General features: G+C 41.5%; 1 protein-coding gene across 1 annotated transcript in view; it reads left to right on the forward strand.

Moving 5' to 3' along the window:
- Positions 1–20,599, forward strand: part of LOC139447347 (guanidinobutyrase-like) — a 29,352-nt gene extending 8,753 nt beyond the window's left edge. Inside the window, exons 2-8 of the mRNA XM_071228652.1 lie at positions 10,530–10,744; positions 13,842–13,967; positions 16,503–16,687; positions 18,587–18,787; positions 18,925–19,069; positions 20,123–20,217; positions 20,437–20,599. Coding sequence (XP_071084753.1) covers positions 10,555–10,744; positions 13,842–13,967; positions 16,503–16,687; positions 18,587–18,787; positions 18,925–19,069; positions 20,123–20,217; positions 20,437–20,535 — 1,041 coding nt within the window. The 5' untranslated portion in view covers positions 10,530–10,554 and the 3' untranslated portion in view covers positions 20,536–20,599. The remainder of the gene's footprint in view (positions 1–10,529; positions 10,745–13,841; positions 13,968–16,502; positions 16,688–18,586; positions 18,788–18,924; positions 19,070–20,122; positions 20,218–20,436) is intronic.
- The last annotated feature ends 587 nt before the right edge of the window (positions 20,600–21,186 follow it).

A 21,186-nucleotide genomic window follows, 5' to 3' on the forward strand; every position in this document is an offset into this window, starting at 1 on the left:
TAACAACTGATCTCGTGAGCTCGTTAAACGAGACTTGACACAGCGAACACAAGCTCCTTCCCAGCGCGTGACACCTTCGTTACACGCTCGGTGACATCGCGATAGTAATAGAGAGCCCCGCGAACGGATTATCGCTGCGAGGAGCTCCCGGCTCCCTTTTTCTGGTCGTCAACTTGCGGAAGAGACGGGACCCAGCTAATGGTCTACCACACTTCGGCGCAGTGATGACAGAGCATAATATACTAGGTTGAATCAGGGAGATTTTACCAAGATACAGACTGCCTGTCAGATTACTTTGTAGGAGTAAAACTGTTTCCGCCGTTGACACGCGACGTAAGCGTAGCGCTTTTAGCTAAGCTGAGCCCCCGTCTCTATCATCAAGTTGACGACGCGTATATGGAGCCGGGAACCAGCTTAGCTGTTTGCCTGCTCATCATATAGGTAGATAAAAGCCCCGTCTTGGTAGGCGCGTGACATTATCAAGCTCCTCACAACGGTAGACTGTTTTCAGTGCTCTCTTAGAAGCTATTCACTGGTTCCCGCGGTCACTCGGAAATTATACACTTTTGTCCCGGTGATCCATTTAGAACATTTTATGATCCCCACTGAACAAACATAATTAGACAATGATAATGAGCTTGTAACACACAATATCTGACGGGTATCCTGTGCAATTTAAATGATTAAATACCAACTATGCAAAAGCTGTTAACTATGTATTTCATACCAAGCACATATTTTGTATTCAGCTACATGTCTTTACTTGACTACCTAATGGAGACCTGACCAGGCCAGCCAGTCATTGATACTGTAAGCAACGATCCACGCCGTTCAGGTACGATGGCACGCAATCACCATATTCACCCACCAAACTGACCACCCCACCCACAACGGCAAACAAAGGCTACTTGGGAATTCCCACAGTGTTTGAATATTAAACTGGTCTTACTATCTTGTTTGTATGTATTAAGATATACTTCTATATACATGGATAAACAGTCGATTTGACATTCCTCCCTGAAGGTATTGTAATGAAAGCATATAATATGTGTACACTATTTTTGTTAACGTTTTCCATGAAAGTACAAATTCAGTCATGACATCTAACAGTGAATCAGTGATATTCCTTGCCAATTTCTTTTTTTTCAAAATGATAGCATCTATATAAAATATTGTTACATGGCAGTGTAATTTATTGTTAAACAATGTTATAATTGCAATTACATTGTTTCTGTATTGTTTCATAGCATTGTATTTTGACAATAGTTAGTTTTTAGGAATGTAGTACTCTTTGATGTAAGAAGTTACTATAGTTAGGTGCTTTTGGAGTCAAGTGTAATCTGAAATCTACCAGAACAGCTCGACCAATCTATATAGACTATACGAGGGGGCAAGGTTGTGTCTCACTCATCATCTCACATAAAATCAAGACCAGCGGATGTGTGAAGATCATCTTTTCACCCTGGATATCCAGCCAGGCAGATTTTGGAAGGTCGACCTTCGTTGCTGCAAAGTGCTCCCCACCCCCCCCCCCCTCCCCCACTACACTATAATGGCATTCCCAAAGATATAAATGTCCCAATATTTAAGCTTTGAATGGGAATGTTACCGATTCTTGTACTCGCCGCCTGTACACTGCATAGTGGCAGCGATGGTACCGGAAGGGTCACACGGGTGCCATGCCCAGGGACAGTGCTTGGAAGTGGAAATGTATCTATATTGACACGCGCTGGCCTGGATTGAGTTCATTCCGAAGCCGACAAAGTGTCACAGAATTACTGCACATGACACGATGCCAATGAAGATTTTCAGTCATAAGATTTGATTGTAATATCTTTAGTTATCGGACATTTGAATTTCGCAAGTAGTTATACTTCCCAGTGCTTCTAATTCCATGTAACGCGATGCCACATGTATACAGCGTGAAATAAACATACGGCACTGCGCAACGCTTGAAAGAACACACCAAACATCACAACACATGGCACAGTACACCAAACAACACATGGAACTCCACAATACATGGCACAACACACCAAACATCACAACACATGGCACAGTACACCAAACAAAACATGGAACTCCACAATACATGGCACAACACACCAAACATCACAACACATGGCACAGTACACCAAACAACACATGGAACTCCACAATACCTGGAACAAGACACCAAACAACACATGGAACTCCACAATACAAGGATCAAGACACCAAACAACACATGGAACTCCACAATACATGGAACAAGACACCAAACAACACATGAACTCCACAATACATGGAACAACACACCAAACAACACATGAACTCCACAATACATGGAACAACACACCAAACAACACATGGAACTCCACAATACATGGAACAACACACCAAACAACACATGAACTCCACAATACATGGAACAAGACACCAAACAACACATGGAACTCCACAATACATGGAACAAGACACCAAACAACACATGAACTCCACAATACATGGAACAAGACACCAAACAACACAACACATGGCACAGTACACCAAACAACACATGAACTCCACAATACATGAAACAAGACACCAAACAACACATGAACTCCACAATACATGGAACAAGACACCAAACAACACAACACATGGCACAGTACACCAAACAACACATGAACTCCACAATACATGAAACAAGACACCAAACAACACATGAACTCCACAATACATGGCACAACACACCAATCAACACATGAACTCCACAATACATGGAACAATACACCAAACAACACATGAACTCCACAATACATGAAACAAGACACCAAACAACACATGAACTCCACAATACATGGAACAAGACACCAAACAACACAACACATGGCACAGTACACCAAACAACACATGGAACTCCACAATACATGGCACAACACACCAAACATCACAACACATGGCACAGTACACCAAACAAAACATGGAACTCCACAATACATGGCACAACACACCAAACATCACAACACATGGCACAGTACACCAAACAACACATGGAACTCCACAATACCTGGAACAAGACACCAAACAACACATGGAACTCCACAATACAAGGATCAAGACACCAAACAACACATGGAACTCCACAATACATGGAACAAGACACCAAACAACACATGAACTCCACAATACATGGCACAACACACCAAACAACACATGAACTCCACAATACATGGAACAACACACCAAACAACACATGGAACTCCACAATACATGGAACAAGACACCAAACAACACATGAACTCCACAATACATGGAACAAGACACCAAACAACACAACACATGGCACAGTACACCAAACAACCCATGAACCACACAATACATGAAACACGACACCAAACAACACAACACATGGCACAGTACACCAAACAACACATGAACTCCACAATACATGGAACAAGACACCAAACAACACATGAACTCCACAATACATGGAACAAGACACCAAACAACACATGGAACTCCACAATACATGGAACAAGACACCAAACAACACATGAACTCCACAATACATGGAACAAGACACCAAACAACACATGAACTCCACAATACATGGAACAAGACACCAAACAACACATGGCACAGTACACCAAACAACACAACACATGGCACAGTACACCAAACAACACAACACATGGCACAGTACACCAAACAACACAACACATGGCACAGTACACCAAACAACACATGAACTCCACAATACATGGAACAAGACACCAAACAACACATGAACTCCACAATACATGGAACAAGACACCAAACAACACAACACATGGCACAGTACACCAAACAACACATGAACTCCACAATACATGAAACAAGACACCAAACAACACATGAACTCCACAATACATGGCACAACACACCAATCAACACATGAACTCCACAATACATGGAACAACACACCAAACAACACATGAACTCCACAATACATGGAACAACACACCAAACAACACAACACATGGCACAGTACACCAAACAAAACATGGAACTCCACAATACATGGCACAACACACCAAACAACACATGAACTCCACAATACATGGAACAAGACACCAAACAACACATGAACTCCACAATACATGGAACAAGACACCAAACAACACAACACATGGCACAGTACACCAAACAACACATGAACTCCACAATACATGGAACAAGACACCAAACAACACATGAACTCCACAATACATGGAACAAGACACCAAACAACACATGGAACTCCACAATACATGGAACAAGACACCAAACAACACATGAACTCCACAATACATGGAACAAGACACCAAACAACACATGAACTCCACAATACATGGAACAAGACACCAAACAACACATGGCACAGTACACCAAACAACACAACACATGGCACAGTACACCAAACAACACAACACATGGCACAGTACACCAAACAACACATGAACTCCACAATACATGGAACAAGACACCAAACAACACATGAACTCCACAATACATGGAACAAGACACCAAACAACACAACACATGGCACAGTACACCAAACAACACATGAACTCCACAATACATGAAACAAGACACCAAACAACACATGAACTCCACAATACATGGCACAACACACCAATCAACACATGAACTCCACAATACATGGAACAACACACCAAACAACACATGAACTCCACAATACATGGAACAACACACCAAACAACACAACACATGGCACAGTACACCAAACAAAACATGGAACTCCACAATACATGGCACAACACACCAAACATCACAACACATGGCACAGTACACCAAACAACACATGGAACTCCACAATACCTGGAACAAGACACCAAACAACACATGGAACTCCACAATACAAGGATCAAGACACCAAACAACACATGGAACTCCACAATACATGGAACAAGACACCAAACAACACATGAACTCCACAATACATGGAACAACACACCAAACAACACATGAACTCCACAATACATGGAACAAGACACCAAACAACACATGGAACTCCACAATACATGGAACAAGACACCAAACAACACATGAACTCCACAATACATGGAACAAGACACCAAACAACACAACACATGGCACAGTACACCAAACAACACATGAACTCCACAATACATGAAACAAGACACCAAACAACACATGAACTCCACAATACATGGAACAAGACACCAAACAACACAACACATGGCACAGTACACCAAACAACACATGAACTCCACAATACATGAAACAAGACACCAAACAACACATGAACTCCACAATACATGGCACAACACACCAATCAACACATGAACTCCACAATACATGGAACAACACACCAAACAACACATGAACTCCACAATACATGGAACAACACACCAAACAACACAACACATGGCACAGTACACCAAACAACACATGGAACTCCACAATACATGGCACAACACACCAAACATCACAACACATGGCACAGTACACCAAACAAAACATGGAACTCCACAATACCTGGAACAAGACACCAAACAACACATGGAACTCCACAATACAAGGATCAAGACACCAAACAACACATGGAACTCCACAATACATGGAACAAGACACCAAACAACACATGAACTCCACAATACATGGCACAACACACCAAACAACACATGAACTCCACAATACATGGAACAACACACCAAACAACACATGGAACTCCACAATACATGGAACAAGACACCAAACAACACATGAACTCCACAATACATGGAACAAGACACCAAACAACACAACACATGGCACAGTACACCAAACAACCCATGAACCACACAATACATGAAACACGACACCAAACAACACAACACATGGCACAGTACACCAAACAACACATGAACTCCACAATACCTGGAACAAGACACCAAACAACACATGAACTCCACAATACATGGAACAAGACACCAAACAACACATGGAACTCCACAATACATGGAACAAGACACCAAACAACACATGGCACAGTACACCAAACAACACAACACATGGCACAGTACACCAAACAACACAACACATGGCACAGTACACCAAACAACACATGAACTCCACAATACATGGAACAAGACACCAAACAACACATGAACTCCACAATACATGGAACAAGACACCAAACAACACAACACATGGCACAGTACACCAAACAACACATGAACTCCACAATACATGAAACAAGACACCAAACAACACATGAACTCCACAATACATGGCACAACACACCAATCAACACATGAACTCCACAATACATGGAACAACACACCAAACAACACATGAACTCCACAATACATGGAACAACACACCAAACAACACAACACATGGCACAGTACACCAAACAACACATGGAACTCCACAATACATGGCACAACACACCAAACATCACAACACATGGCACAGTACACCAAACAAAACATGGAACTCCACAATACATGGCACAACACACCAAACATCACAACACATGGCACAGTACACCAAACAACACATGGAACTCCACAATACCTGGAACAAGACACCAAACAACACATGGAACTCCACAATACAAGGATCAAGACACCAAACAACACATGGAACTCCACAATACATGGAACAAGACACCAAACAACACATGAACTCCACAATACATGGAACAACACACCAAACAACACATGAACTCCACAATACATGGAACAACACACCAAACAACACATGGAACTCCACAATACATGGAACAAGACACCAAACAACACATGAACTCCACAATACATGGAACAAGACACCAAACAACACAACACATGGCACAGTACACCAAACAACACATGAACTCCACAATACATGAAACAAGACACCAAACAACACATGAACTCCACAATACATGGAACAAGACACCAAACAACACAACACATGGCACAGTACACCAAACAACACATGAACTCCACAATACATGAAACAAGACACCAAACAACACATGAACTCCACAATACATGGCACAACACACCAATCAACACATGAACTCCACAATACATGGAACAACACACCAAACAACACATGAACTCCACAATACATGAAACAAGACACCAAACAACACATGAACTCCACAATACATGGAACAAGACACCAAACAACACAACACATGGCACAGTACACCAAACAACACATGAACTCCACAATACATGGAACAAGACACCAAACAACACATGAACTCCACAATACAAGGAACAAGACACCAAACAACACAACACATGGCACAGTACACCAAACAACACATGGAACTCCACAATACCTGGAACAAGACACCAAACAACACATGAACTCCACAATACATGAAACAAGACACCAAACAACACATGAACTCCACAATACAAGGAACAAGACACCAAACAACACAACACATGGCACAGTACACCAAACAACACATGGAACTCCACAATACATGGAACAAGACACCAAACAACACATGAACTCCACAATACATGGAACAACACACCAATCAACACATGGCACAGTACACCAAACAACACAACACATGGCACAGTACACCAAACAACACATGAACTCCACAATACATGGAACAAGACACCAAACAACACAACACATGGCACAGTACACCAAACAACACATGGACTCCACAATACATGAAACAAGACACCAAACAACACATGAACTCCACAATACATGGAACAAGACACCAAACAACACAACACATGGCACAGTACACCAAACAACACATGAACTCCACAATACATGGAACAAGACACCAAACAACACATGAACTCCACAATACATGGAACAAGACACCAAACAACACATGGCACAGTACACCAAACAACACAACACATGGCACAGTACACCAAACAACACATGAACTCCACAATACCTGGAACAAGACACCAAACAACACATGGAACTCCACAATACATGGAACAAGACACCAAACAACACATGGAACTCCACAATACATGGAACAAGACACCAAACAACACATGGAACTCCACAATACATGGAACAAGACACCAAACAACACAACACATGGCACAGTACACCAAACAACACATGAACTCCACAATACATGGAACAAGACACCAAACAACACATGAACTCCACAATACATGGAACAAGACACCAAACAACACATGGAACTCCACAATACATGGAACAAGACACCAAACAACACAACACATGGCACAGTACACCAAATAACACAACACATGGCACAGTACACCAAACAACACATGGAACTCCACAATACATGGAACAAGACACCAAACAACACATGAACTCCACAATACATGGAACAAGACACCAAACAACACAACACATGGCACAGTACACCAAACAACACAACACATGGCACAGTACACCAAACAACACATGGAGCTCCACAATACATGGAACAACACACCAAACAACACATGAACTCCACAATACAAGGAACAAGACACCAAACAACACAACACATGGCACAACACACCAAACAACACGTGGAGCTCCACAATACATGGAACAAGACACCAAACAACACATGGAACTCCACAATACATGGAACAAGACACCAAACAACACATGGAACTCCACAATACATGGAACAAGACACCAAACAACACATGGAACTCCACAATACATGGAACAAGACACCAAACAACACATGGAGCTCCACAATACATGGAACAAGACACCAAACAACACATGGAACTCCACAATACATGGAACAAGACACCAAACAACACAACACATGGCACAACACACCAAACAACACAATACACGGAGCTACACAACACGTGGAACAAGACACCAAACAACACAACACATGGCACAACACACCAAACAACACAATACACGGAGCTACACAACACATGGAATTACACACCAAACAACACAACACATGGATCTACACAACACGTGGAACAAGACACCAAGCAACACAACACATGGAACTACACACCAACAACACAACACACGGTACTACACAACAGATGGTACAAGGCAATGCAGAATGTAATACATGACTCAACACAACACAGCATAACCATGATTGCGACAGGACGAAAACACGAGAGTGGTTGGTTGTCTACCCGCTTCAATCAGACGTCCAATTTTCGTCCCAAGCATGTTCAATAGGAGCCATAGGTGGCCCTGGAAGATTGTTGATGCTGTTCTGAGCCAGATACGCCATCAACACCTTGCTATATGAAGACGTGCGTTGTCCTGTTGGCCAAGTGCAGTTTAGGAGGTGCAACAAACAAGGGAAGTTATCTTGTGCCGGCGTTGTCACTCTGGGTCGATCAGCAACGGACGGAATTTGCTGGTGACATTTTATCAGTGGTGCGAAGACATCCCAACTGTCTGGCTACAGCAGTTGCAGAGTTACAGACCTGCAGCATCCCAAGGGCCATTCCTCTTTTCAGCTATAGACCTTCTGGAGTGAATATTGAACCGGTGTTTGACACCCACCTTAATGTAATATACCTCAGAGTGAAAATGAACACGTGTGTTTTCATCCCGGACCACGATGTACAGTTCTTCGTTTCGGTTGCTTATGTTCGTGTGCATGTGTGGAATGGGCGCCTTGTTGCATGACATCAGTTAGTTCATCTGTCATCATTTCGGCATTTTCCAATCAATTCTTACAAAATGGAATGGGCACACTTACACAATTTCAAACATTTTGGAACTTTCGTTTCTTTTGCTGTTAAGTATATATTCATAAATACAATGTGTATATGTAGAAAATACTTGCATTTGACTTACTGACTTGACAAATGTGTGTTATACCAAATAGAGTGAGTGTGGTTTTACACCGCATTTATCAATATTCCAGCAATATCACGGCCGTGGATACCAGAAATTGGTTTCGCCCATTGTACTCATGTGGGGAATCAAACTGGGGTCTTCGGCTTGACGAGCGCACCCTTTAACCCCTAGACTACCCCAACGTCTCTTCACCACAAAGAATCAGGGAAACAACAGTAAATCTAAATAGGTCCACGGACTGTAGGAATTCAGGAAAGAAGAATGTTGTTAACCAGGTTTAGGTCAATGAACTGATCTTTGTTACCTTCGCTGCTAAATACCCGTGTTGAATGTCCCGGAGATGACAAGTCCAAATATCTTAAAGCATCAACTACAAATAATTGGTGTCGATGAATAATAATTTCATTCTATGTCAACTTAGACGTTGTGGAGTGAGTGGTTCTGATACCATCTCGAAGAGTATCCTCCCCACAGCCAACTGTTGTGTTCATGGCAAAGCAAATACATCGCTGCACGAGTTGCGATTGTACGTATGCATCGACGTGTACTGGTGGAGAATGTGGACAGTTAATCATATATGTCTTGTAATGTAAACTTATACGTTCGCAATAAAAGAACCCGGATTGTGGTGACTACATCACACGTGAACACAACCAGCTTATCAAGTTGTGCTACGACTAGCGTGGGATAAATTTGCTTTGGTAAATTAATTCTTCTCACATAAGCCTTACTCGAAAGTATAGCGTGACCAATTGCTTTTATCGTATCAGTAGTTGCATTCCACTGAAGGCCGACATGTTGAGTGCAGCATATCACACCCGGAGCCGTCTCGCTACAGCCACTAGACTCGCTATTCAAGGCAGCAGCAGCAGCAGCAGCAGCAGATCCACCCAGCCCTTCAATGAGCCACTGTCAGGCAATGCTATGCCTCGACCAGGAGGCATCGCCTCCATGATGAGACTGCCTGTTCAAGGGGACGCCACAGGTCTGCCTCGGTTTTTCTATGTTACTTACACCTGAGTGTAAGTGTCTTGTCACCCGACGTCCTATCTTAAACACGTTATGTTGGGTAGGCCTATGTCTTGCATTAGGAAACCAGGTCAGCATCTGTGATCAGGCCGCCATTGTGTGGTTGTGCAATGTCATTGGGTAAAATACAGAACGACCGAGTCCAAAGTGTAATATGTACCGATTTAGAACTACAAGTCCTGGAAATATTTTTGCATGGAAATGATCATTTATCATGTCTCTCCTGTTGACAATCTGTTGCCTTTTTCAAATGTATTGTAACAGTAGTGACATGTAGTCAGCCTGAAACAATGATGTACAACAACATAAGCAAATATAAAATATAAACTAATAAATATATACAATCTGTTACAGCTACTCTTTGATTTTATAGATATCACTTTCATTAAAAGATATCACTCCTGTTAAATCCGTTTAGTACTGCACGTATCTATACAATACATCAATCTACACGGATACAAAATATATTAATACAATTATAAAGTGATAATGAGCTCACTGTATGTAACTTTAGGAAGTATTACAGTCACAACAACCACTAACATCAAACACTCATACACATGCACTTACCTAGATACATCAATCACTGACATCAAACACTCATACACATGCACTTACCTAGATACATCAATCACTGACATCAAACACTCATACACATGCACTTACCTAGATACATCAATCACTGACATCAAACACTCATACACATGCACTTACCTAGATACATTAATCACTGACATCAAACACTCACACACATGCACTTACCTAGATGCACCAATCACTGACATCAAACACTCATACACATGCACTTACCTAGATACATCAATCACTGACATCAAACACTCACACACATGCACTTACCTAGATACACCAATCACTGACATCAAACACTCATACACATGCACTTACCAAGATGTATCAATCACTGATATCAAACACTCATACACATGCACTTACCTAGATACATCAATCACTGACATCAAACACTCATACACATGCACTTACCTAGATACATCAATCACTGACATCAAACACTCACACACATGCACTTACCTAGATACATCAATCACTGACATCAAACACTCATACACATGCACTTACCTAGATATACATCAATCACTGACATCAAACACTCACACACATGCACTTACCTAGATGCACCAATCACTGACATCAAACACTCATACACATGCACTTACCTAGATGTATCAATCACTGATATCAAACACTCATACACATGCACTTACCTAGATACATCAATCACTGACATCAAACACTCACACACATGCACTTACCTAGATACATCAATCACTGACATCAAACACTCACACACATGCACTTACCTAGATACATCAATCACTGACATCAAACACTCATACACATGCACTTACCTAGATACATCAATCACTGACATCAAACACTCACACACATGCACTTACCTAGATGCACCAATCACTGACATCAAACACTCATACACATGCACTTACCTAGATACATCAATCACTGACATCAAACACTCACACACATGCACTTACCTAGATACACCAATCACTGACATCAAACACTCATACACATGCACTTACCTAGATGTATCAATCACTGACATCAAACACTCATACACATGCACTTACCTAGATACATCAATCACTGACATCAAACACTCATACACATGCACTTACCTAGATACATCAATCACTGACATCAAACACTCATACACATGCACTTACCTAGATACACCAATCACTGACATCAAACACTCATACACATGCACTTACCTAGATACAACAATCACTGATATCAAACACTCATACACATGCACTTACCTAGATACATCAATCACTGACATCAAACACTCATACACATGCACTTACCTAGATACAACAATCACTGATATCAAACACTCATACACATGCACTTACCTAGATGCATCAATCACTGATATCAAACACTCATACACATGCACTTACCTAGATACATCAATCACTGACATCAAACACTCATACACATGCACTTACCTAGATGCATCAATCGCTGATATCAAACACTCATACACAAGCACTTACCTAGATACACCAATCACTGACATCAAACACTCATACACATGCACTTACCAAGATATATCAATCACTGATATCAAACATACAGATATACATTCACATTTCCTTTCCATTGCTGTGCAGAGAGGTTTAACATATGATGATGAGTTTATATATATTTAGTTTGAGTTTAATGCTTTCTTGTACAGATAATAACTCACGGAACTGTGAGTTCATCAACAACTATAAATATATACAAGATATATCGATTATGTCTCTAATAAATCAAATGGTAAGACTTCAGCCCGTATCCCCCTCAAAGATATACAACATATGTCCTCCTTTGAGAAGTAGAGTAGCAACGATTTGGGTTGTACAGAGAAACTGTACAAGTGGGCTGTATGCTCAATCACAGTCAACCATCATGTGTCGAAGGTAATCAAGATTAACGCTGGCTCTTACGTTTGTTTATTGTTTATTGCCGCAATATTCCACCTGTATAACGGCGGAGTGTAAACAATCGTGCCTGGACCAGAAAATCCAGTAATTGATATCATGAGCATCGATCCACGTAATGCGATAATATGCATCAACCAAGTCACCGAGTGTTTGAATGAACCGTGGGTTCCACTTGTGGGAGTGCCTAGTCACAGCATGAGACCTACAATTTCATGTTTAAATTTTGACCAGAACTTCTAGTTTAGATGAACACATAGAATCACGGTGCTACAGGCTTTCGTCTCGATTCTCTCGACATCACTGAGCAATATCATCATCTCATAGTCACACACTCTACGTTAGTGAGTAAATGTAAGAGAGACGTCGTCATTTTCCTGTACTGTCATAGATCGTTGATCTCATTGTCCTCAATATACCACGCAATATACAGATTTATTAAAGATTCGTAATTTCAGAGTGAGCATGTAAAGCAGACTTTGTTATTAATGTACACCATGGTATTGTGCTGGCTACAGCGACAATTTCAGCCTTCTCTTTAATGAAAGTTCTTTCCTCTTGTAGAACTTGACGCCTGCTTTGTTGGCATTCCGCTTGATGCCGGGGCTTCCAACAGGTCTGGTACACGGTTTGGGCCAAGACAAATACGTACTGAATCTGCCCTCCTCCGCAGGACGAACATGGGGACAGGTGAGACACCTCCTCAGCCTTCTTGTCGTGTGTACGACATATATAATGGTAACAGGCAACTCCAACAAGGTCCCTCTAAAACTACTCACATGTTTCATGACATACACGTGTAAAATATGTTTGGAATCATACATGAGACCTATCAACAATCTGTACTGTAAATTTGTACTGACTAAAGTGGACGTTTCTACATTTACATAATATATATTTACATGCAGAAACTGACATAACAACATTTGAAGTCATTACTATTTTGTAACAGAATTGATATACTGGCTTAGCTTTGACACATTGTAATTGAATAGGGAGTACATATTTGAATTATCAAAATAGATTCAGAGTAAGAAAACGTTCTTTGGTGTTCAAGAAATTTGCAGAGGATCTCCAGCATCAACCATATCACAGTTTGTGCATTTCAGATGCGAAAATAATATATTTCCTCCCGTTTCATCAGGTAGATTCTGATCTGAGGTTCGGAATTTCAACAAATGTCGGCAAATCATCTATTGTTCTGATTTAAGATTTATGACATATTTTTCAAATTCCAATTTAGTTTCCATTATTAAATACATCTTACGTTGAGTTTTGCTGATTTGAAGTCCACTTTTCCCGATGGGCATTTTTGAGACTAGTTTCAATCATTAATTACAAGTGTGCTAAAGTTATACAACCTAGACCAAGGTGGTGAGAACTTAATGCATAACATCCAATTTGGACCACTTTAGTTTGGATTGTTCTAATTTGGTAAGGGTTTATGGAATAGTGTTGATAATAGCGATCTCAGCTTATGAAAAAAATAGTGAACTAGGTCATTCAGTCTGTACTGACAATCAGTTGAGTGAACTAGGCCATTCAGTCTGTACTGACAACCAGTTAAGTTGACAAGCCCAAAAAGTCTGCACTGACAACCTGTTGAATGAACTAGGTCATTCAGTCTGCACTGACAACCAGTTGAATGAACTTGATCATTCAGTCTGTACTGACAACCAGTTGAGTGAACTAGGTCATTCAGTCTGTACTGACAACCAGGAGTGTGAACTAGGTCATTCAGTCTGTACTGACAACCAGTTGAGTGAACTAGGTTATTCAGTCTGTACTGACAACCAGTTGAATGAACTAGGTCATTCAGTCTGTACTGACAACCAGTTGAATGAACTAGGTCATTCAGTCTGTACTGACAACCAGTTGAGTGAACTAGGTCATTCAGTCTGTACTGACAACCAGTTGAGTGAACTAGGTCATTCAGTCTGTACTGACAACCAGTTGAGTGAACTAGGTCATTCAGTCTGTACTGACAACCAGTTGAGTGAACTTGGCCATTCAGTCTGTACTGACAACCAGTTAAGTTGACAAGCCCAAAAAGTCTGTACTGACAACCTGTTGAATGAACTAGGTCATTCAGTCTGCACTGACAACCAGTTGAATGAACTTGGTCATTCAGTCCGTACTGACAACCAGTTGAATGAACTTGGTTATTCAGTCCGTACTGACAACCAGTTGAGTGAACTGGGCCATTCAGTCTGCACTGACAACCAGGAGTGTGAACTAGGTCATTCAGTCTGTACTGACAACCAGTTGAGTGAACTGGGCCATTCAGTCTGTCCTGACAACCTGTTGAATGAACTAGGTCATTCAGTCTGCACTGACAACCAGTTGAATGAACTTGGTTATTCAGTCCGTACTGACAACCAGTTGAGTGAACTAGGTCATTCAGTCTGTACTGACAACCAGTTGAGTGAACTTGGCCATTCAGTCTGTACTGACAACCAGTTGAGTGAACTAGGTCATTCAGTCTGTACTGACAACCAGTTGAGTGAACTGGGCCATTCAGTCTGTACTGACAACCAGGAGTGTTAACTAGGTCATTCAGTCTGTACTGACAACCAGGAGTGTGAACTAGGTCATTCAGTCTGTACTGACAACCAGTTGAGTGAACTAGGTCATTCAGTCTGTACTGACAACCAGGAGTGTTAACTAGGTCATTCAGTCTGTACTGACAACCAGTTGAGTGAACTAGGTCATTCAGTCTGTACTGACAACCAGTTGAGTGAACTTGGTCATTCAGTCTGCACTGACAACCAGTTGAGTGAACTGGGCCATTCAGTCTGTCCTGACAACCAGGAGTGTGAACTAGGTCATTCAGTCTGTACTGACAACCAGTTGAGTGAACTAGGTCATTCAGTCTGTACTGGCAACCAGTTGAGTGAACATTGTGATTCAGTGAACTAGGTCATTCAATAGCTACTGACGACCAAGTTAGTGAACTTAAGTATTCAGTCTGTACTGACGACCAGTTGAGTGAACTTGGTATCATTCAGTCTTCACTGTCAACCAGTTGAGGGAACTGGGCCATTCAGTCTGTACTGACTACCAGTTGAGTGAACTAGGTCAATCAATAACTACTGACGACCAAGTTAGTGAACTAGGGTATCAATCTGTATTGATACCCAGTGGATGTTTTAGGTCACCGAAAATGAATGAGAGAAATTGAGACATGACACTGCATTAAGCTTTAATTATGATGACTACTTGTAGGTGTGGATCCGTTTCGTTATCTCAGAGTGGCGGATGCTGGGGACATAAGAATAAACATGTTCAACCTAAAGAAGGCATGCGACAATATCCGGGACGGCATTGGCTCTATCATAGCATCTGGCTGCCGGCCTCTTACTATGGGAGGAGATCATACACTGACATATCCTGTACTCCAAGCAATGAAGGTAACATGTCTTCAGTGACATATCCTGTACTCCAAGCAATGAAGGTAACATGTCTTCAGTGACAAATCCTGTACTCCAAGCAATGAAGGTAACATGTCTTCAGTGACATATCCAGTACTCCAAGTAATGAAGGTAACATTTCTTCAGTGACATATCCTGTACTCCAAGCAATGAAGGTAACATGTCTTCAGTGACATATCCTGTACTCCAAGCAATGAAGGTAACATGTCTTCAGTGACATATCCTGTACTCCAAGCAATGAAGGTAACATTTCTTCAGTGACATATCCTGTACTCCAAGCAATGAAGGTAACATTTCTTCAGTGACATATCCTGTACTCCAAGCAATGAAGGTAACATGTCTTCAGTGACATTCTGTACGCCAAGCAATGAAGGTAATATGTCTTCAGTGACATTCTGTACTCAAAACAATGAGGGTAACATGTTTCTAGTGACATTCTTTACTCCTGGCAATGAGGGTAACATGTTTCTAGTGACATTCTTTACTCCCAGCAATGAAGGTAACATGTCTTCAGTGACATATCCTGGACTCCAAGCAATGAAGGTAACATGTCTTCAGTGACATTCTGTACTCCAAGCAATGAAGGTAACATGTCTACAGTGACATTCTGTACTCCAAGCAATGAAGGTAACATGTCTTCAGTGACATTCTGTACGCCAAGCAATGAAGGTAACATGTCTTCAGTGACATTCTGTACTCCGAGCAATGAAGGTAACATGTCTACAGTGACATTCTGTACTTCAAGCAATGAAGGTAACATGTCTTCAGTGACATTCTGTACTCCAAGCAATGAAGGTAACATGTCTTCAGTGACATTCTGTACTTCAAGCAATGAAGGTAACATGTCTTCAGTGACATTCTGTACACCAAGCAATGAAGGTAACATGTCTTCAGTGACATTCTGTACACCAAGCAATGAAGGTAACATGTCTTCAGTGACACTCTTTACTCCCGGCAATGAAGGTAACATGTCTTCAGTGACATTCTGTTCTCCAAGCAATGAAGGTAACATGTCTACAGTGACATTCTGTACGCCAAGCAAAAATGAAGGTAACATGTCTTCAGTGACATTCTGTTCTCCAAGCAATGAAGGTAACATGACTTCAGTGACATTCTGTACACCAAGCAATGAAGGTAACATGTCTTCAGTGACACTCTTTACTCCCGGCAATGAAGGTAACATGTCTTCAGTGACATTCTGTTCTCCAAGCAATGAAGGTAACATGTCTACAGTGACATTCTGTACGCCAAGCAAAAATGAAGGTAACATGTCTTCAGTGACATTCTGTACACCAAGCAATGAAGGTAACATGTCTTCAGTGACATTCTGTACGCCAAGCAATGAAGGTAATATGTCTTCAGTGACATTCTGTACTCCAAGCAATGAAGGTAACATGTCTTCAGTGACATTCTTTACTCCAAGCAATGAAGGTAACATGTTTCTAGTGACATTCTTTACTCCAAGCAATGAAGGTAACATGTTTCTAGTGACATTCTGTACTCCGAGGAATGAAGCTTACATGTTTTCAGTGACATTCTGTACTCCATGCTCTGTTATCCAGTTTTGTAACATGCAAATACTATATACTAGTACTTCAGACAGTGCAGGAAACTGAGATACACTTTGGTTCAGTACATCAAGCCATTATATGACTAAGCGCATGTCAGCAATACTCAGCACAAGGATTATAAAAAAATCGTAATGGTATTTTGAAACAAGGGACAAAAGTCCCTTTTGCGTGCAAGTATCCTATGAGCGGGGGTACAGATCACAGGTTCGCCCTGATCATGTTCCTTTGTCAGGCACCAAACCAGCGCTTATTAATTCCCCCAAAGACCGTGATAACACTAAAGTAATGGACACGTTTGTGATGACAGGCTCGATATGGTGCTGTTGGCCTTATCCACGTGGATGCTCACTCCGACACCAGTGACAGCATGTACGGTGAGAAGATAACGCATTCTACAACGTTCAGGAGAGCTGTGGAGGAGGGTTGTCTGGACTGCAGCCGAGTGATTCAGATCGGGCTCCGGGGTTCTGGCTACAGTGTCAGTGACTACGACTGGGCGAAGCTGCAGGTGTGTAACAGGAACGTAGTAACTAAGTACGTCCGTGCCTTCCCTCTTGATACTGGTCGCGTTAGTCTTAGTAATAGATCAACTTCATTCCTCTACATTCTTACCGTTTGCTTTTGACACCAAATTTTCTGAGGCAGGGGTTCCGCATTGTGACTGGTGAGGAATGCTGGACCAAGTCAATGGTGGAGCTGATGGGTGAGGTGCGCGCCATGATGGGGAGCGCCCCTGTGTACCTCTCATTCGACATTGATGCTTTAGATCCCGCCTATGCACCCGGGACAGGTAACTTTATGTATAGAAATATTTGGTCAAGGGACCACTACTATGTTACACATGCCACGTTTATTTACCGTCAAAAATAATGTTGCTCTTCAGATACAGTAGAAGTTAAGTTACAGACATCGGGAATTGAGAAGCTTGATAAAAAGGTTTCAGTTTATCTATTGCTGATGTACATACCAGTAAGAAATGCAATTCATTACATTTTTATACATTACACAGATTTTATTATATTTTCCTCTTTATGTTTTACCAATAGGAAATATGTGGTTTGTTCTTAATCTAGTAAGCCAAATTACCCGTGATGGTTCGGGGTAGAATAGGTCTTCGTCAACCACAGCTTGCTGTAAAAGGCGACTATTCTAGTCGTAAGAGACGACTAACGGGATCGGGTGGTCAGATTCACTATCTTGGTTGATGCATGTCATCGTATCCCAATTACGTGGATCGATGCTCATGATATCAGTCACTGGGTTTCTGTTCCAGACACGACTGTTTAAAGACAGCCGTTATATAGCTGGAATATTACGGCGTAAACAAAAACATGTATTTGAAGATGTACAATTCGGGTCATATTTAAAACCATACTTTCTAAGGTGATTCGCGATAACATCAAAGGCGCCGACTGTATTTTATTCTACGATAAAGTACACTTTAATGGACTGACGTCAGGGCGCTGTCCAAAGTACCTCCGTCGTGATCTAACGTATATTTGGTAACATCGTTCTTTCATTACCGTCACGCAAGATGGCCCATCCACATCAATATCCGATGAAATAATAAATCTTTTTAGCCAGTGTTGGAGAGGCCATGAACAAGGAAATATTCACACAACCTAAGCTTGGAATTGTATTTTCCATGTGAAATAGAAACCAAACCATTTTCATCTTACATGTTAAACATCCTGCACTGGAGGTGGGGCTTCACTGTTGACAAGCGAACATTGCTCACGTTCCTGTAGCCGGTGAATGAGGACATTCTCAAAACGACACCTGCTGCTATCAAAAACAAGACTTTCTTCTGTCAGTGTGTTATTATTTCAATATTACCTTGTAGGTACACCTGAGATAGCTGGCCTCACCCCGTCTCAGGCCCTGCAGATCATCAGAGGATGTCAGGGACTCCAAATAGTAGGAGCTGATCTCGTTGAGGTATGAACGACTTCTTCATATAGGCGAACAAGCACACCAGATCACAAACTACTTCGGCTCTCACATTCCGTGTATTTTCATAGGTGCATAAATGTATCTGGTCTGATATCCTCATTTCAGAGTCTTATTGGGTTTACTATCAGTGTATGTCGATCAGAACACCAATAGACTTCCCGTTAAGATGTTATTTAAGATGCTATAAGAGTGTTTGTATTACAGGTATCTCCTCCCTATGATATGGCAGGGACAACGGCGCTGACTGCGGCGAACCTTCTCTTTGAGATGCTGTGCGTCTTGCCTAGGCCTACGTCCAATTAATCCTATCGGATCCAAATAAAAGCTTTAAGATTCATATGTCATGTTTTCTATGAAATAAAAATATATTTTGGCTATATCAACTACTCTTTGCAGCCTTCTTCTTGGGCAAGTGACTTCCAAAAGTGTCACTATTGGTGAAGGAAACAATGAGCTCTCAAACCATAAAGGCGGTAATGTGTGAGCTTACCCCTGGCACCTTAGATTGTGTACTATCATTGTGCACCGATTCATTCCTATGTCACGTTGAGCATGACTCTCTTTGAGGTGGAGTTCGTTTACAAATAAGTCGTGTAACATTAATATAAGTATTAGACTTCGAAGGCTGGAGACAATTACTTAGGAAAGTTCATAGATCCGCCCATGGTATAGTTTAGGATGCTGTGGGTCATATACGCGTTCCTTTTACAGTCTGTAACTTGAGCAGGATATCCAACATTGACGACATTGAAATCGGATACTTAGGAATACAATTGTCTGCATACGTTGAGCGAGACCTAGGCCGTGTGCCACTCTCCGTGTATACAGGTCGGCAGCACAGTGTGGATTATTGGTACAGATTGAACATAGACAACAAACGAAGTACATGGTCAATGCCTCTCCCCGCTGACCCTAGCTTCTGTGTTCACTGCCATTACCAAGCAGCAGGAGAGA

Source organism: Haliotis cracherodii, unplaced genomic scaffold (assembly GCF_022045235.1).
Source record: "Haliotis cracherodii isolate W230 unplaced genomic scaffold, xgHalCrac1.p SCAF_7, whole genome shotgun sequence".
Taxonomy (NCBI): Eukaryota; Metazoa; Mollusca; class Gastropoda; order Lepetellida; family Haliotidae; genus Haliotis; species Haliotis cracherodii.